The sequence below is a fragment of the Carassius auratus genome, chromosome 50 (genome assembly GCF_003368295.1).
Source record: "Carassius auratus strain Wakin chromosome 50, ASM336829v1, whole genome shotgun sequence".
Classification (NCBI taxonomy): Eukaryota; Metazoa; Chordata; class Actinopteri; order Cypriniformes; family Cyprinidae; genus Carassius; species Carassius auratus.
In genome coordinates this window covers 16,316,985-16,337,580 of record NC_039292.1, presented here as the reverse complement: position 1 = coordinate 16,337,580, position 20,596 = coordinate 16,316,985, and the positions used below count along the sequence as shown (strand labels likewise).

Below are 20,596 nucleotides of genomic sequence, written 5' to 3'. Positions count from 1 at the left end.
GAGTGAGTGAGTTCTGTGCATATTCTGCCCAAGGTAAAAAGTCACTCCAACGTTGTTGTTCCCGACTACAATAAGATCTGAGATAACGTCCCAATTCCTGATTTAATCTCTCAACCTGTCCATTAGCCTGGGGGTGATAGCCAGATGTTAAGCTCACATTAATGTCCAGTTGCTTGCAGAAAGGTTGCCACACACGAGATGTAAATTGCGAACCTCTATCAGAAACGATATCCTCTGGTATCCCATAAACACGGAAAACATGGTGAAACAATGCTTGTGCAGTTTCCATAGCTGTGGGTAGGCCCTTTAGTGGGATAAGACAGCAAGACTTAGAGAAACGATCAATAAGTACCAGGATCGTGGTGTAGCCATTGGAGCTGGACAGATCTATAACGAAGTCCACAGCCAGGTGTGACCAGGGGCGTTGAGGAATTGGTAGAGGTTCAAGAAGACCAGCTGGTAGTTCTCGTGGTGTCTTGGACTGAGCACACACACTGCAAGACTTGACATACATAGAAACATCATTAAATAGATTAGGCCACCAAAAGGAGTTACGGACCATTTCTACTGTCTGTTGAATACCAGGATGCCCGGAGCTTAAAGATGTATGCACCCATTGTATAATTCGTTGGCGGAGAGACCCAGGGACATAATAACAGTCAGGGGGACAATCTGGTGGTGTGGTTTCTGTTTGTCTTTCACATTTTAGTTCCTTCATTATATCCCAGCGAATGGGTGCAACAAATCACTGAAGGAGGTAGAATAGGACCTTGACAACAAGAAGTTTCATTTGAATCAAATTGTCGTGAAAGCGCATCAGCCTTGCCATTCTTGCTTCCTGAACGGTAAGTGACTGTGAACTGAAACGTAGTGAAAAATAATGACCAACGGGCTTGTCTAGGGTTGAGACGTTTAGCACACTTAATGTACTCTAAATTCTTGTGGTCCGTAATAACCTGGAAAGGATAGCGAGCTCCCTCCAACCAGTGTCTCCACTCTGCCAGTGCTGCTTTAATTGACAACAGTTCCTTATTACCCACATTATAGTTCTTTTCTGCGGTTGTTAGCTTTCTGGGAAGAAAAAGCACAGGGAAATACTTTTTCAGGGTTCCCATGTCTCTGCGACAGAACTGCTCCAATGCCGAAGTCAGAGGCATCTACTTCTACAATGAATGGCAAGTCAGGATCCGGATGTTTCAAAATTGGGGCTGTAGTAAAACTAGTTTTCAGAGTCTCAAAGGCTGTTTGGGCAGACTGAGTCCAAGATAATTTCTTTGGTTTGCCCTTAAGAAACTTGGTTTGCCCTTAAGCAATGAGGTTAGAGGGGCTGCAATGGGACTGTAGTTACAGATAAACCTCCTATAAAAGTCAGCAAATCCCAAGAATCTCTGTAGCTCCTTAAGCGTGGTAGGACGTGGCCACTCTGTGACTGCCTAAACCTTTCCAGTGTCCATCTCAACTCCTTTGTGGACTTATCTTGTAACCAAGAAAGGTGTTAGAAAATAGTGGCTTCACGTAACTGTTCTAATGCAGGAGGAACTAATGGAAGTGGATACCTGTTCTTGCTAGTCAATGTGTTGAAACCACGCTAATCTATGCAGGGACGTAGACCTCCATCCTTTTTTTCAACAAAGAAGAAACCCTAGAGCCTCCTCATTGTATTTTTCCATGGCCTGCGTTTCAGGAATGGTTAATGGATATACCTTGCTCTTGGGAGGTCTAGTGTTCGGTAACAGTTCGATTGCGCAGTCCCAGGGGCGGTGAGGAGGCAACTGGGTGGCCTTGGTTTTGCTGAAGACCTCGTTGTAATCAGAATACTATGGGGGAATAAAAACTGATTCATTAGATGCAGGGCTATCAACTCTGGTGGTTAAACAGGGAAATTGTAACTGGAGTTGAAGACAATGGCTGTTACAGTATGGCGACCATTTAGCAAGCTCCTTGGAGCGCCAGGAAATTTGTGGATCATGGATAGTCAGCCATGGACTACCCAATACTACTGGATGTTGTGGTGTAGATGTGACATACAAAGAAATAGTCTCTGAGTGGAACAGGCCGATATTGACAGTAACGGGCACAGTTTGATGGGTAATTCCTCCACCAATAGGTTGGCTATTTATGGCAGTGATGTTAATAGGTGGTATGCACTGGATAACAGGTATGTTGAGTTCACGGACCAGTTCATGATGAATCAAATTTAAGGCAGAACCGGAGTCAATTAGTGCTGGAACACAATGGGCAGAATTAGCGTGGTTTAGTGTGAGGAGAAGAGTAAAACAACTGGTCAGCATATTAGTTAAGGACGTACTCACTTTGATCTGGGAGGGCTTGTTAGGGCATGAACGTCACCGATGACCTGGTTGACCACAGTAGAAACACAGATGATTACCTCGGCGTCGTTCCTTTTCTTCCACAGAGACTTTAGTTAAACCAATCTGCATGGGCTCAGCGGGTTCCTGATAATTAGTTGTTGGGGTGGACATTGAAGTAGCAAGCGAACTCGGAGGATTATTACGTAGCAGATTATCAATTTTTATAGCCATTGAAATCAGTTGGTGGAGATCTGAGCCAACATCCTTGCAGGCCAGTTCGGCCTGTAGTGTTTGATTGAGGCCCTGCTTAAACACTGGTTTCAGTGCTACCTCATTCCAACCACTCTGTGCCGCTAGGGTGCGAAATTCAACTGCATAATCAGCAGCAATGCGATTCCCTGGACGTAACTGTAGTAGCTGCATTGAAACGTCTCTCCCACCCGCTGGGTATTCAAATACTTCACGTATTTGTTTGGAGAAGTAATCAAATGAGGTTCGTAAACTATCATTCTGGTCCCAAACCGCTGATGCCCACTTAAGAGCCCTTCCTGTTAACAATGACATCATGAATGAGCACTTAGTTGAGTCTCTCAGAAACGCCTCAGGCTGGCTACCAAAATAGATGGTGCACTGACGCAAAAATCCCCTGCATTTTTCAGGTGAACCATCAAACTTATCTGGTAAAGAAAATCTTACCGGATCAGGCCTGGTCGGTGGGAGGGATTGAATGTATCGTGTCAGGTGTTCGTTTGCAGCTTGCAGAGATGAGAGTTGGCCCTGGAACTCCTGTATCATCTCTCTCTGATAACTGAACGCGAACTGTAGTTGAGATAACTCTGCTGGATTCTGGTCTGGCGAAGTATTCTGTAACGAAGACTGACTCAGTTGTGGGTTGGAATCCATGTGCAGAGCTTTATTAAGCACAACAGCACAAACAGAGGCAAACGGAGAGCAGATATCGTGGTCAGTAAGCAAGCCAAGGGTCGTATATAATAGCGTCAATCCAGATAGCAAACAAATCCAAATCAGCAATCCAAAAGATAAGGTCAAGGGCAGGCAAAAGACATACACAAGCAAACAATCCGTGACTATGAGAAATGCTTGGTAGAGACAGGATAAACTGGCAATACTTCACAACATATTGCACAAACAACATGGCTTATAACAGGTGTAGACAGGAAGTGATGAGAGAAGAAGCGACAGTGTTCAGTATTCGTGAGATGGCTCCCTCTGGCGGTTGGATGAATGAATAGTGGATGCAGATGTTACAAGAGGTAATCTACAGGTGATGATACACCATCTGGGCTGGATACTTATTGCATCCGGTTGACTGCAGTGACCATCTGATCTGGATACAGACTGGATCTGGTGGCTACCCTAACCTCGGAATAAAAAAGAAACATACTAATATTAACATAGATGCCATTTTTCTAACGATGTAGCAAGTACATTGTGTGTTATGGAAAGTGTTCCAAGTTAAGGGTGTCCTAATTAATGCCTAAAAATACTTTCAAAGATTTGAATATTAGAAATGTTTTAGTGTGATATGTGTAAGCCAGGTTAAAGAGATGGTTCTTTAATGTAGACATACATTAACGGACATAATGTGTCTGCCTCCTGAATAATGTTAGGTACTGTAGGTTATTTTTAGAGTTTCTAAATAGCAAAAAGATCTACCACCTGCAATTGATTTTGATTATCAAATTACAAGAGTTTTGAGAACATAGCTGATGTAGAGGACTATAATGCAATAAGAGCTCATTCCAATACTGAAGTGCTAAACCACTCAGGGCTTTATAAGTGTGACCAGAGCAGTACTTTTGGTAACTTCAAGCTTGTATAATGACTATGCCACCCTGGGGGAATTGCACCCAAGAAAATACTCAAGGACTATAAGTCCAATGATGCAATGAAAAGACTTGCTTCCAACCAAACAAAACATTATTCAAAAAACATTTTTTATATATATATTGTGACGAGTCAGCTGCCTCCTCCCTGATTGTCACCGGCACCCCGTCCTAAATCGCCGCCCTTCACCAGGCTCCCGACTGGAGTGGGTGTGTGAGAGGAGGGGCGCTGGACGAGTCAGGGCTGGCGGCGTGTGATGGGGCACACCTGAAGGAAGTGGAGCCTCATTACCGCCGCTGTTTAAAAGCCCAACGCGCCTCTCCTCAGGAGACCGGTCTCTTCCCCGTGCATGCACACTGGTGTCCTCGTGGGTCCAGGAAGGGTGCGTTGAGGGATTCCCGCGCCACCAAGACGTTAGCTGCCGGACCCGCGATCCGGATGGGAACCGCACCCGTATACACGGCCGACGGGCCAGGATGCCAGGCCGTCCATTACCTACCAGCGCCGCGGCCAACGAGAGAGACGCGGCCGCTAGGAGAAGCCGCCGCCCCTCGCGCCCCGGACCGAGGAGGGGAGCGCGTGCGGCCGCCGGACTCCGCCCCTTGCCTGGACCCTTCCTCGATGAACACTGCCCGACCTACACAAACCCCGCAGCACGACGAGGACACCAGATTCCCTGTTATTTTGGACACTTTCCCCCTTTGGCCACTTTTATTCCCTGTTATTTTATGAGGTCTGTTAATAAAAGCCTCTCCGAGGCCTGACGCCACGCCCACTGTGTCTGTCTTGTGCTCCTCCCGTGACAATATATATATATATATATATATATATATATATATATTGTCACGGGGTGAAGAATCACTCGACAATAGGTACGTGAAATCAAAAGCCCCGGAGAGTGGATTTATGAACACAGTGATGCCTGGTGAAAGGTGCTGCTCCGCTTTCTGGTGGCCGGTGCTTCCCGTGTGCTCTTCGTGCTTTTCTGTGCCAGTTAAGGTGAAAGTGGGTGTCCAAACGTGCTCCAAAGTGGCTGGGCTGTCGGTCACTCGCTGCTTTCTGAAAAGTGAAGAGAGAGGGGTTAGACCAGCGTTGAGTTGACGAGGACGTGCAGGTGGTTTGCTTTGGTTTCCAGGGCGACGCTGATTCCTCTGGGAGTGCTCGTCACAATATATATATATGTACACACACACACATTAAAGAAACATTAAACCAGCAAAATACTCCTCATGAATTGATAAGTTTTATTAAAGAAATGTAATAAGTAGAAGTTTACACAAGACAAAAAAAAAGACAATCCCCCAAGTATAAAGAAACTTTGTACCTTCCTTACCAACTGATATAAACACAAATTGTTACAAAAAGAGAAAATCAACAAGGCTAAAACTTACCTTAGGGGTGGCAAACTAGCTGAAATAAACAATGCTCTCCTCTACACATTTGTGCACAGAAAACAATAGGAAGAGGTGCTCAAACCCTGGTGCTCCAAACTCACAACTGTGTGCTTCACCCTGGTGACTAGCCTCTCCTCCGGCACACTCAGCCTTAAACCAGCAATGCGAAAGAGAGGAGAAATTCGTGGGTCCGGTACAAATCTAAATAGTCAAATAATCAGTCAAGAAAAACAACAAATAACAATTGATAACCGAAAAGGCCAATTAATGGAGTAAAGTAGCATCCTACCTCACTGGCAATAAGCCAGAACCACACATAATGAGGTTTTAATTGGAGGACGATTACCAATTACCAACAGCTTAATTTGAATCATTGCGCTCAACATAAACACAAAAACAACAACCACAACAACCTGAAAGCACCAACAGTATTTTCACAAAAAAAAAAAAAAAAACAGCCCACAGTTGGTCAACAACTGAATTGCGGAAGACTGCAAAACAAAACAATAATCAGAAACTCCAAACAACATATTGCCAAACAATTATTGCATCATACATACACCGAGATCCGAAGCTACATAAGCATAGGATTTTAGGATGTCTTCATAAATATTGTTTCAAAACATTTTGGTAAATGCACATTTCAGAGCCAAGAACTCTAGCGTCATTGAGCAGAAATGAATCAAGTTACGTTCTGGTGGGCAGATGCAGTGGCTCGTATATGCTATGGCTGGACCCTACCTTCTTGTTCCTGTGACAGTATTGCCCCCAAGCCACTATGGCTGGCATCTACCTCTAAAATAATAAGCAACGCAAAATTGGCATAGGCCAGGACTGGGGTGGAGGTAAGTTTAGTCTTTCAAAGCTCTGTTTGTCACGTTCGGCGTTGCAGGAACGAGGCGAGAGAACCAAATGCAGGTATGAAGCTTGTTTAATAAGGGTAATCCAAATGGGTAGTCAAGCAAAGCAGGGTCAAAACCAGGATATCCAAAACAGAACAAACAGGACACGAACACAGGGCAAGGCAAGGCAAGACAAGGCAAGGCAAGAGTGACGGACATGTAACGCACTGACATCAAACAAGGACAGAAACAAACCAGGTATTTATAGACAGGTGCAAATGATGAAAGTGGAAACAGCTGAAAACAATGAACAGTGACGATAAGGGGAAGTGAGACCTCTAGTGGACACCCAGGGATACACAGACCAGACACACTGTGACATTACCACCCCTCTAAGGAGCAGCTACCAGATGTTCCTCAGACACACCAAACAGAACAAAAAGGACCAGGAGGGAGGAGGACCGGAGGAGGTTCAGGGGGAGGGATGGAGGGCCAGACAAACTAAGGTGAACAGACAGAAACATCACAGAACTCAGATACACAAAACAGAAGTCCATAAGGAACACATGTGGCGCCCACCAGGGCGGAGCTGAAGACCACCACAGCCTTGTGGTCAAAGCCAGAGCCCTCCAGGGCGGAGCGGAAGACCACCATGTCCACATGGTCACCGCCAGAGTCCCCCAGGGCGGAGCGGATGACCACCACGTCCTCGTGGTCAACCTCGGAGTCCCCCAGGGCGGAGCAGATGACCACCACGTCCTCGTGGTCAAGGCCAGAGCCCTCCAGGGCAGAGCGGAAGACCACCACATCCACGTGGTCGCCGCCAGAGTCCCCCAGGGCGAAGCGGATGACCACCACGTCCTCGTGGTCAACGTCTGAGTCCCCCAGGGCGGAGCAGATGACCACCACGTCCTCGTGGTCAACGTCGGAGTCCCCCAGGGCGGAGCAGATGACCAACACGCCCCCATGGTTGAGGCTGGAGTCCCCCAGAACGGAGCAGCAGACCACCCAGTGACTTGACTTGGCTCTGGAGGGTAATCGGTAACTGGCCCTGGCTCTGGAGGGTCATCGGTGACTGGTCCTGGCTCTGGAGGGTCCACAAACGCCTGACTCGACTCCGGAGAGTCCACCAGAACCTGACTCGGCTCCTGAGAGTCCCCCGGAACATGACTCGACTCCTGAGAGTCCACCGGAGCCTGACTCGATTCCTGAGAGTCCACCGGAGCCTGACTCGACTCCTGAGAGTCCACCGGAGCCTGACTCGACTCCGGAGAGTCCACCAGAACCTGACTCGACTCCGGAGAGTCCACCGTAAGCTGACTCGACTCCTGAGAGTCCACCGGAACTTGACTCGACTCCGGAGAGTCCACGGAAATCTGACTCGACTCCGGAGAGTCCACCGGAACCTGACCCGACTCCGGAGAGTCCACCGGAACCTGACCCGACTCCGGAGAGTCCACCGGAACCTGACCCGACTCCGGAGAGTCCACGGGAATCTGACTAGACTCTGGACTGTCTGTGAAGACCTGAGGCACCTTGGCTTTGGGCACTGTCTCTGGAATGGTTTCGAGCACCGCCTCGGTCAAGGCATCGGGAGCGACCTTGGACACTGCATCGGGAATGGCCTCAGGCACCGCCTCGGTAACGGCCTCGGGAGCGGTCTCGGGCACCGCATCGGGACCGGCCTCGGGCATCGCCTCGGCCTCCGGAACCACCTCGGGCACCGCCTCGACATCGGGCACCACTTCGGCCTCCGGAACAGCATTAGGCACTGCCTCAACCTCCGGAACAGCATCGGTCACCGTCTCGGCCTCCAGAACAGCATCGGTCACCGTCTCGGCATTGGGCACCACCTCGGTCTCTGGGACAGCATCGGCCACCACCTCATCCTCCAGAACAGCATCGGGCACCGCATCGGGCACCACCTCGACCTCTGGAACAGCCTTGGGTACCGCCTCGGCATCGGGCACCACCTCGGCCTCCGGAACAGCCTCGGGTACCACCTCGGGCACCGCCTCGGGGACGGCAGCGATCCGCTCAGAAACTTCCTCCTGGATGGAAGCGGCCCGCTCGGGAATGTCCTCCTGGACGGCAGCGACCCGCTCGAGAACGTCCCCCTGGACGGCAGCGGCCCGCTCGAGAACGTTCTCCAGGCCTTGAGGAACGGTAGACGCATGTCTCCTCGTCCTCCGCCCTCTATGACGGCGAGTCGATGGCACCTTGACTGGCGACTCAGTCGTTGAGTCGGCCATCTTGTGCTGTGGTGCTGGGTTGGTGGCCATCTTGTGCTGTGGGGCTAGGCTGGCGGCCATCTTGGGCTGTGGGGCTAGGCTGGCGGCCATCTTGGGCTGTGGCGCTAGGCTGGCGGCCATCTTGGGTTGTGGCGCTGGACTGGTGGCCATCTTGTACTGTGGCGCTGGACTTGTGGCCAATTTGGGCATTGGCGCTGGGTTAGAGGCTCTCTTGTGCTGTGGCGCTGGACTGACAGTCATCTTGGGTTGTGGCGCTGGCTCAACAGCTTTGACATGAACAGTTTTGGGAACTTCTAGGATCTGTGACAGCGTGGAGAAATACTCTAAAAAAGAGTCAGCGGCCATCTTGAACTTCGGCGCTGAGCTGGTGGCCGTCTGGTACTGTGGTGTGAGGCTGGCTTCCATCTTGTCTCGATTTACGGGGTTGCTGGCCATGTCCCGCAGCGGCGCTGGGCTGGCGGCCATCTTGTGCTGTGGCGCGGGGCTGGCAGCCATCTTGTGTTGTGGTACTGGGCTGGCGACTACTTGGTGCTGTGGCGCTGTACTGGCCTCCATCCTGCCTCTTGGCGCGGATCTAGCGGCCATCATGGGCAGTGGCGCCACCATGGCGGGCGTGCGCTTCTTCTCACCTCTCCGTCCGGCATGGTGAGATGGTGGCTCTGACTCATTCCACCGAAGCCCCGGATCGAAGGGAGGCCATGGTTGAGAGTAATGTCGAGTCTCCTCTCGACCACTCCCTCCTCGGCGACCTCCCCTGGTCCCCCGGAAAATCACCAGGCGGGTTCCCTCAAAACTGCCTCTGTCCCGCTCTGTGGCTAGGGATGAAGCATTAGCAGACACACCGCTGGTTCTCTTTGTGACGGAGTCCTTCTGTCACGTTCGGCGTTGCAGGAACAAGGCGAGAGAAACAAATGCAGGTATGAAGCTTAATGTATGAAGGTATAAAGGGTAATCCAAACGGGTAGTCAAGCAAATGAGGGTCAAAACCAGGATATCCAAAACAGAACATAAACAGGACACGAACACAGGGCAAGGCAAGGCAAGGCAGGGCAAGGCAAGGCAAGGCAAGGCAAGGCAAGGCAAGGCAAGGCAAGGCAAGGCAAGGCAAGGCAAGGCAAGGGTGACAGACATGTAACGCACTGACATCAAACAAGGACTCCGTAACAAAGACAGAAACAAACCAGGTATTTATAGACAGGTGCAAATGATGAAAGTGGAAACAGCTGAAAACAATGAACAGTGACGATAAGAGGAAGTGAGACCTCTAGTGGACACCTAGGGATACACAGACCAGACACACTGTGACACTGTTCACAGGCTTATGTCCAGGCCGCCTCCTAAAAAATGGTGATAATAGCTGGTAAAACCCAATAAACTTATATATAATATATAGCCTGTTGAGGAAGAAAAAAAAATACTACACAGCTCGACATTCAGTATAGTCTAATGGTACACGGCTTATAAAGTATGATGTTTTAATCAAGTTGTTATTTATTTATTTTTATTTTTATTGTATGTGTACGTTAAAAGTACCATTCTGGCAGCAAGAACAATCCGGAACTAAATTAAGATTAATGTTTTGGCACTTGATATGTTTATTTTACCAATCAGATAAGAGTAAATGGAGAGTCAGCAGAGCCTCATGTGATTGGCTACAAGAAGGTGATGGACCCGCCCTCTCCCTCATGCTTGCAAAACTTAGACAGTGAAAGAACAGTGAAAAAATTGTAAGCGCAGAGAAAAGAGAGACGGAGCTGTACATATCGCTATGTTTCGGGAACTTTTTGCCCCACATGCACAACACGTCATTTAGACATTTGCAACAGTAGATGAAACAATGAAGTTGATGTTTTGCAGTTCTTTAGACTGTTGTTTTTGCTTGCAAATCACTGTTCATGCTTGCAAATCACTGTGCATAGGCTTGCCGTGCTTTTGACCATATTTGAGCAAAAACAATGTGCCAAAAGTGTAAGCACAGAAAAATGAAAGTCAGAAGAATGCAGATCAAATGTATTTTGCTTTAGCATGAAGCTGCAGTTTTACAATACTTGAATTACATTTATGAGTAACAGTAAAATGCTGCAAAAAAAATTTTCTTGCGCTTGAAACTCGATTTACAGCTTTACAAAGCTTATCTTGCACATGCTAATTTTATTCACACTTAGAGTTTTATGTACACTTCCACAACTCCTACCATATGTATGCAAATCTTTTAGGCTTTAAATTACCTTCATACTAACAGGAACTTGGTCTAGCAGAGGGATTTCATGTGATATTCAATTCAATTCAATTCAAGTTTATTTGTATAGCGCTTTTTACAATACAATCGTTACAAAGCAACTTTACAGAAAATTATGTTTCTACAATATTTAGTAGTAGCTAGTAGTTTGTGCACGTTTGACAGGATTTTAGAAAAAATAAAAAATAATAATAATAATACAAGACGTAGTCAGCTAGACGATGAACTATCAATATAATTAATTAATAGTTATTGTATGATGCAGTCACAAATGTAGCAGTAATTGTTAGTTCTGTTTGTTGATTCAGGGTTAGCATCATCTGAGGTCCTCTGAGGGTCAGCATAATCTCTTCTCAGGTGTTCTGGATCCAGACTGGAGCTTGTGTAAATCCTAGTTACAAAATAGAAACAAAATAGAAACATCATTAGCATAGCTGCTGATCCAACAAAGTAAAACTTGTTTAACCCAAGCTAATGAATAAAAATGCACATCTTCACTCACAATTTAAAAGATACATTATTCGTATGCTTGGCAAAAGAGATGTGTTTTTAATCTAGATTTAAACAGAGAGAGTGTGTCTGAACCCCGAACATTATCAGGAAGGCTATTCCAGAGTTTGGGAGCCAAATGTGAGAAAGCTCTACCTCCTTTAGTGGACTTTGCTATCCTAGGAACTACCAAAAGTCCAGCGTTTTGTGACCTTAGGGTGCGTGATGGGTTGTAGCGTGGTAGAAGTCTAGTTAGGTACGCAGGAGCTAAACGATTTAGGGCCTTATAGGTAAGTAATGATAATTTGTAACTGATACGGAACTTAATAGGCAGCCAGTGCAGAGACTGTAAAATTGGGGTAATATGATCATATTTTCTTGACCTCGTAAGAACTCTAGCTGCTGCATTTTGGACTACCTGTAGCTTGTTTATTGACGAAGCAGGAGAACCACCTAGAAGTGAATTACAATAGTCCAGTCTAAATGCTAGAGGTCATAAATGCATGAACTAGTTTTTCTGCATCAGAAACAGATAACATGTTTTGTAGCTTGGCAATGTTTCTAAGATGGAAGAATGCAGTTTTTGTAACATTGGAAATATGATTTTCAAAAGACAAATTGCTGTCTAATATAACACCCAGATTTCTGACTGTAGAGGAAGTAACAGTACATCCGTCTAGTTGCAAATTGTAATCTACAAGATTCTGTGTAGTGTTTTTTTGGTCCAATAATTAATATCTCTGTCTTATCCAAGTTTAATTGGAGAAAATTATTTGTCATCCAATCTTTTACATTTTTAACACACTCTGTTAGCTTAGATAATTGGGAAGTTTCATCTAGTCTCGTTGAGATATATAGCTGAGTATCATCAGCATAACAGTGGAAGCTAATTCCGTATTTTCTAATAATATTACCAAGGGGCAACATGTATATTGAAAATAGAAGGGGACCTAGGACGGATCCTTGTGGCACTCCATATTTTACTGATGATAAATGAGATGACACCCCATTTAAGTAAACAAAATGGTAGCGATCAGACAGGTAGGATCTAAACCATCTTAGAGCCTGCCCTTGAATACCTGTATAGTTTTGTAATCTGTCTATGAGTATGTCATGATCTATGGTGTCGAACGCAGCACTAAGATCAAGTAAGACTAGAAATGAGATGCAGCCTTGATCTGACGCAAGGAGCAGGTAATTTGTAATTTTAACAAGTGCAGTTTCTGTGCTATGGTGGGGCCTAAAACCTGACTGAAATTCTTCATACAGATCATTTTTATGCAGGAAGGTGCTCAATTGAGCAGACACAACTTTTTCTAAAATTTTAGACATAAATGGCAGATTTGAAATAGGCCTATAATTTGCCAGTACACTAGGATCTAGTTTTGGTTTCTTAATAAGAGGCTTGATAACCGCCAGCTTGAATGGTTTTGGGACGTGATATAAGACTTGTACAGCCTAAGTCATCCTCATGGGCAGAGAACACTAACTGATACTTATGCAACAACATCCTATGGTCATCCTATGTTGGCTATCGTCAATATGAATACTGGATAAATCAAGAGCATCAATTTGACTCAAAATTGGATTAGGGGAGGTACCAGCAGCTTCAATAGCCCTCAACTCAGCTACACCCTTTGGTAGAGTTACCACAACCACACTACATAAATGACCTAACTATGTGAGAGGATAGAGCACAATGTCAGTGGTACAATACCAACATTTACTACAGAAATGTAAACTGTTCCCCCGAAACACCCCGACTAAAGCAGGGGAAGCTTACATACCTCCAGGTAGGCCAGAGTCAAGAGGATCAAATAAAGCAAAACCACCCTAAAACTGGTCCGAACAAGTTGCAGCAACAAACTTAGTCACACCCCGGGATATGCTGAACTCTTCCTTGATATAATTTAACACTACTCTTCAGGTCAGGTGGAGGACTAACCATCCACCTGATGATATTGATGAAGAGCTTAAAACATAGGATCAGGTGCCTGAGACACGGTTGACAACTCAAATAAAGCAGACCCATGTTGACAAAATAGAGGCTCATAGCATTTGCTAATGATATTCATCCCAAGAACCCCCGGGACACTAGCACCACCCTGAGGATGGTTTACTACGAGTGTGCCACAACCAGGTATAACCATTTTCACACAGTGAGAAATCCAATTCTAGATAGCCTAAATAAGGTATGCCTAATTCATTAGCAGCCCCAAGCAGAGGATGTTTATTTACTCAATACCTGGTAAGGGCTCCCTTTGCTTTAATTACTGCCTCAATTTGGCATGGCATGGAGGTGATCAGTTTGTGGCATTGCTGAGGTGGTATGGAAGCCCAGGTTTCTTTGACAGTGGCCTTCAGCTCCTCTGCATTTTTTGGTCTCTTGTTTCTCATTTTCTTCTTGACAATACTCCATAGATTATCTATGTGGTTCAGGTCTAGTGAGTTTGCTGGCTAGTCAAGCACACCAACACCATGGTCATTTAACCAACTTTTGGTGCAAGTGCCCTTGATTTCATTTTCCTGCTGGAAAATGAAATCAACATATTCGAAAAGCTGGTCAGCATAAGGAAGCATGAAGTGTTCCAAAGTTTCTTGGTAAAAAGGTGCAATGACTTTGGTTTTCAAACACAATGGACCAACACCAGCAGGTGACATTGCACCCCAAATCATCACAGACTGTGGACATAACACTTAACACTAGACTTCAAGCAACTTGGGCTATGAGCTTCTCCACCCTTCCACCAGACCCTAGGACCTTGGTTTCCAAATGAAATCTCTAGGTTCCGATCGTAACAGAAGGACTCCATCAATGTCGAGATCCAGCGGTGTGGCAACGGAGGGCGAAATATATAAAATTAACCACCCTCCGCCAAGAGGGTAATGAGGTGGGTGCTATGGCACATGTGTTCTGGACCCTGGTGGATAGTATGGGATATAATGATGCGGCCCTTAAAGACATTTTCAACACCAGTCTGAATGACCCGGTGCCCGAAGGGAAATATTGGATGCTTTTAATTTCTGGGAGTTTGTGTTCTACCTACAAAATCGGTCTCCGTGGAATGCCCAATCACACCTGTCTCTCCTGGTGGGATGGCCAATTCTATACCGGGGTCTACAAACAGGAGGACCACCAGCCCAGCGCCACTGCAATCATTGATCTTCCTGAATACAGTCTAATCACTATGGAATTACCAGAGTCTCTCCACACCTCTGCTGAACTACCAGAGCTTCTCCACCGCCCTGGTGGGCTTCTGTCTCGACTGCACGGATGTGGTGGTCTTCTGCGCCGCCCTGTTGGGCTTTTGTCTCGACCGCACGGATGTGGTGGTCTTCTGCGTCGCCCCGGTGGGCTTCTGTCTCGACCGCATGGATGTGGTGGTCTTCTGCGCGGCCCAGATGGGCTTCTGTCTTGACCGCATGGAAGTGGTGGTCTTCTGCTCCGCCCTGGTGGGCTTTTGTCTCGACCGCACGGATGTGGTGGTCTTCTGCTCCACCCTGGTGTTTCGACCGCATGGCTCCAAATCCACCTTGCTCCTCTCTGGATTCCTGCCCTGTCGGTTCGGCCCTGGGCCGCTGAACGATTTGTCCTTCCTGGACTTGTGTTTTGTTGTGGTTTTGTTTTTGTTTTTTGCTCTTCTCTATGTTTCCCTCGATGGACCTGGTCCTCCGTCCCTCCCCCTGATTCTCCGCCGCTCCACCTCCCTCCTGGTCTCTGTGTTCCTTGGTCTCTTCTTGGGTTCGGGTGGAGCATCTGGTAGCTGCTCCGTGGAGGAGGGTGGTAATATCACGCTGTCTAGTCTATGTTTCCCTGAGTCTCCACTAGTGGTCTCACTTCCCCTTAGGCACCTCACCATAGGCACTACAATTCCCACAAAGCCTTGTCCCTTCATCACAGTAATTGCACTCCTGTTAATTGCACTCAGGTGTCTCCACTTGATAGTCATTACCCTGCCTATATTAACCGGGCTTTTTCTGTTTGTCTTCATGGAGTCCTTTCTTTCCGTCACCCAGTTTCCTCGCCTTCCGAGTTTCCTGTTCCAGTTCCTATTCCCGTTCCTGTTCCTTCCCTGTTTGGATGGATTTATGGTTTTGACCCCTGCTTGTTGGATTCTGATTTGGATTACCCATTAAATACCCCACTGCATTTGGATCTCTCGTCTCCTGTGTTTCTCTGGGTTCCGATCGTAACAGTGACTTGACAAAACATGTCATGTTTCGGTCTTGACTGCACATTTTTGGTAGTGACAGTTATGTTTTGGAAGCGACCACATGACATTACAGAAAGTGAATTCACATACTAAAACTCTACTAAAACATACAAAAATACTAAAAATTTGCATAACTGTACTAACACTGATAAGATGACATTTAATTTGTGACTGTTTTGTTCATTACAATTTTAGATACCTTTAAACCTATCTCAAATATGCTAATCAGCACATGGTTAGCTACAGTACCACAGATCTGAACAGTTGTAGACAAATAAAAACTAAATGTATTGTTAGATGTTTTTAGTTTTTTTGGTAGTGACAATTTTAGATACTTTTGAACCCTAGCTCAAAAATGCTAATCAGCACATGGCTACATACTGAATGGTTTTACACATAAAAACTTATTGATTTGGAATAACAGTTGTTTGATGTTACTTAAAGTTACATACAGATTTTAAGACTTTTGAACACATTCATCTCAAAATGATGGGACCTATCTACTCACCATGTAGCTATGATAAAGAGGGACACATGAATAATTCCTGATCATAAATGTAGGGTGTAGTTAAAATCGGTCTCAGCCAATGGACAAACAAATGCACTATTTCGGTAGTCACATGGAATACAGAGAACACATTTTTTTACATAAATTTTCATAATTTCCTTAATAAGGAAAATATAAAATAAATATATATTTTAACTTCAGTTAAAAAAAGAAGATATTTTAAAAACAATAATGAAATAAAATTCTAAAATTATTTAAGTATCATTTTCATAGGTTGAAATTTGGGGGTTAGGATTCAGGACAGCCACCTCCCAATTGAAAGTACCCAATAAATTATGATTTAACAAATAATAAGCTTACTGATATTTTAAATATTATGTGTGTTTCAATAGATTATTGAAGGATCTTAGTAAATATCTAATATATGAATACTTAAATACTTTTTAAAAGTTTTTTTTATTTTATTTATTTATTTATTTTTTTTTTTTTGGTTTGTGGGACAGCAGTTTGCACCAATTCTGTAGAATGGACCATATATGTATTTGAACAACACATGATTCATTGCCTTGTCAACCGATGGTTCATCGATACAAATAACCTGAGATGTGTCTTCATGAGCTCTTGTTGTGTCTGTTGCTCATCAGCACCAGGATCGGCGGCTCATCTCAAGCTGGAAGCCCTTAATGAGAAGACCCTGCGGTTGTCTTGGTCTCCTCCTGATGGCGACTGGGATTTCTACCGTATCCTGCTGTTCAATGGCTCTTCTTTGCTGATGAACCGGACGATTGAAAGGAATCTTGTGGAGTTCAGCTTCACTAACTGGACTCTGATTCCAGGCCGTCTGTACAGAGCTGCTGTGAGTGTGGAGAGTGGATATCTGAGCTCAACCGCAGACTGCCATGGGAGACTAGGTGTGTTACTGATCAACTCACTACTGTCATGAAACTTTCAACAGTAAAACAGAAACCAACATGAAGCAGCCTTCACAAAACACAAAGTGCCTGCTCTAGTAAAAGAGAAGTGCACTTAAAATGTATTGCATGTGCACTTTTACTGTACTTCAAAGATTTCTTTAAACACTGTACTTGCATAAAATTATATTAACAATGAAAAGCCACTTAAGTGTACTTACTGTAAAGAGAGACACTTGCATGACTATGATTCTCAACACACTTAAGCATTTTTTTAAACAGTGCACTTTGTATTCATGTCAGATTAAAATGAGACTCACTGTCCAGCTTGCTTCAGCACAGATGCTGGTGATTTTTAAGTGATCCCGAAAAGCTGGTTTAGCTGCTTCAGGTGTTTGGTTAGGGTTGAAGCTGAGCTCTGCAGGACAGTGGGTCTCCAGGAGCAGGACTGAAGACCTCTCTTTTGTGCACAATAAGACCAGGGACAGGGGACATTAGAGGCATGGGTAAATTGTGAGATATAAACACAGTTCTCTGTTTTTCTGCACCTGTCCATCAGCTCCCCGCTCTGTTCAGAGGCTGAATGTCCGTCACAGTACAGAGACCTCTCTGAGCGCTGTGTGGAACCATCCTATCGGTGAGTGGGACAACTACACCGTCCTGCTGAAGGATGAAGACACAACTGTGGACACACACACATTAGCCCATGATTCACAGGAATGCCACTTTAATAACCTGATGCCTGGACATACCTATATGATCACCGTGATGACCAATAGTGGAGATCTGAGTAGTTCGGCCCACATCACAGGAAGAACCAGTGAGTCATTCAGATGTCCAGTGCTGTGCTGCTGTGATGGTGGAACTGCTGGAATGACTAGAGTGTTAATTATCTTTTCTTAAAAGCAATCTCCAATAATATGTCTTTCTGAAGTAATCTTGTGTGTGTGGTCAGTCCCTGCACAGGTCACAAAGCTGCGGGTCAGCAACCAGGGCAGCACAGATGCTCTGCAGGTATGCTGGGACGGGGCAGCCGGTGAGGTGGATCTGTACCGAGTGCTCCTCATCCACGACAGCGTGGTCATGAAGAACGAAAGTGTGCCACCCAATGTCACCTCCTACCACTTCCAGGGCTTGAGATCTGGTGCTTTGTACAGGACAGTAGTGACCACAGTGCACAGGGGTGACCTCTCACGCCAGACGGTGGCTGATGGACGCACAGGTAAAAGACCAAAAACCATATTCCCTAATAACAGTTCCTCCAGTTGAAAAGTCCATCTACTGTTGTCTTTCACATCAAAATCAACCCACATGTTTGTTTAGAGCTGATTTGTCTTAGACTGTTTTGGCTTATAAACATGCTGAATCTGTGCAGATTTCTCTTTTACACTCTTTTGGATGAAGTGTTGGTAGGAACTATGGACTTGCACTTTAGCAATGTTTAACAAAGTAAAAAATGTCTTTATGGATATGTTTATTACACAAACATCCAGATTTCCGCTTCAGAAGACGTTAGTTGATGGACTTGAGGCATGTGGATTACTTGTCAATTACTTTTGTCAACTGTTTGAACTTAAGTATCTTCCGAGCTTTGTACAGTTTTTTTATTTTATTTTTCTTTGAAAAAATTCTTAAGGCTGTGCTTATACGATTAACACGCTGTTAAAAACATGCAGTGGTCCCTGTGTAAGCTGTTTGATTAGAATCGTTTCTTCCGAGTTTCTTCTGTGTTCTTTAAGGATGATACACAGTTATGCTCGACTTCACACACAATCTTATCTTGAGTGGGAAGAATGCTCCTGGAATTTTCAGGAAGTCTTGAATATGCCAAGTCAAGTCACCTTTATTTATGAAGCGCTTTTAACAATACAGATTGTGTCAAAGCATCTTTACAGTTTTAAATAGGAAGGTAGTGTGTCCATAATGCAAAATGACAATAGTAAACACTCAATTTCCAGTTAAAGGCAGTCCATCATTGAATTCGGTGATGTCATCATCTAGCTCAGTTCAGTTTAAATAGCATCTGTGCAATCAAGTTTACAATATTGCTGGATATTATTTCTGGGTATATTAATCCCCAACTAAGCAAGCCAAAGACGACAGTGGCAAGGAACCAAAACTCTATCGGTGACATAATGGAGAAAAAACCTGGGAAGAAACCAGGCTCAGTCCGGGGGCCAGTTCTCCTCTGGTCTGGTCTGGTCTCCTTCTCCTCTGGATACAGATAGGATCTGCTGGTTACCGTGAACTCGGAATAAAAAAGAAACAGACAAATATTAACATAGGTACTATGTAGCAAGTACATTGTGTGTTATGGGAAGTGTTCTTAGTTAAGGGTGTCCCAATTAATGCACCCAAGAAAATACTCGAAAGACGTAGATGTGCTTCCAACCAAACAAAACATAATAATAATAAAAAAAAAACATTATATATATGGGTGATTCTTCAATTGGGGGCTATTTTGCCATCGTACATTTTGATGAATGAAATTTGGTTGAATTTTGTTAGAATTATGTCAAGACATCAAGTCACTTTACAGTCATTTTCTGTTTGCATCTTTGAAACAATTTCTCTATGCATTAGTGCATCTTGCACTTATCACAGAAGACGTGTGTTTTCCCAGAACCTTACCTTCCAATTTGCATCTTGTTGGTCATTGTGCTCATCAGCTGACTTGGAAGCTTGAAGTAGCCGTACGGTGTTAGTGGCTCAGGAGGGTCAGTGGTGGGAGTTTCCCATGTTGTTTCTACTGGGGTAAAGCAGGTGTGATGACGCCACTTAATATCACTCTTTTTTTGTGATATTTGTTAAAGGATCATCACCAAGTACTGGTTCTACATCTGCTTCTTCACTCTCTTCTTGATTCTGACTTTCTTTCAATTTCTTCCCCTACTATTGGCTCATTTCTGTCCATCCCTGAAATGATTACCAAAACTGTCCCTTACAAAACAACTTCATACAAGTGGAAACTGTATATCCAATAAAATTATATTCGATACATTTACTGACATCTAATTCTATGAAACGAGTTAACTAACTAACTATCCCTAATTTTCATTCTACACTCACCAATTGTTGGAGATCTAGCATCATCTGCATTTCCATCTCCATCTTCCTCATCACTCCACATAAAGTCAACATCTGAGATATTTCCATCAGCTATATGTTCAAGCACTTCATGAACAGTATATAAAATAGTTAAAAAATGTATAAGTGCTGTAATATAGATTTTTTTTATATAAGAAATTTCAACCAGCATTACTGGACATGTGATTTCAGCAACAGACGTTTGAACCATTCGAATGGACAGACATATTTGAAAAAATCCTGATTTAAAACTTGCAATTCTACATTCGATTTGAAACTTTCAATTATAAGTTCAATCCTTCTATTTTAAATACAAACTATGAAATACTGGCAAACATATCAAATATTTTTTTTAAACCATAGAAAATGCTGCTTGCTTCTGTGTTTGGAGTTAAGTGCTGACATTCTTCTCTTCAATGTAGTGTTTTTGTTTTTTTATTACGACATGTAGAGCTTTACTGCCATTTGATTGGAAGACAAACGTCCAATCTCATGGACTG

General features: G+C 44.6%; 1 protein-coding gene across 1 annotated transcript in view; it reads left to right on the top strand.

The window, feature by feature from the left end:
- LOC113067158 (tenascin-X-like) overlaps window positions 1-20,596 on the top strand; it is a 120,287-nt gene that overhangs the window by 16,405 nt on the left and 83,286 nt on the right. Inside the window, exons 9-11 of the mRNA XM_026239439.1 lie at window positions 16,743-17,009; window positions 17,569-17,829; window positions 17,965-18,231. Coding sequence (XP_026095224.1) covers window positions 16,743-17,009; window positions 17,569-17,829; window positions 17,965-18,231 — 795 coding nt within the window. The remainder of the gene's footprint in view (window positions 1-16,742; window positions 17,010-17,568; window positions 17,830-17,964; window positions 18,232-20,596) is intronic.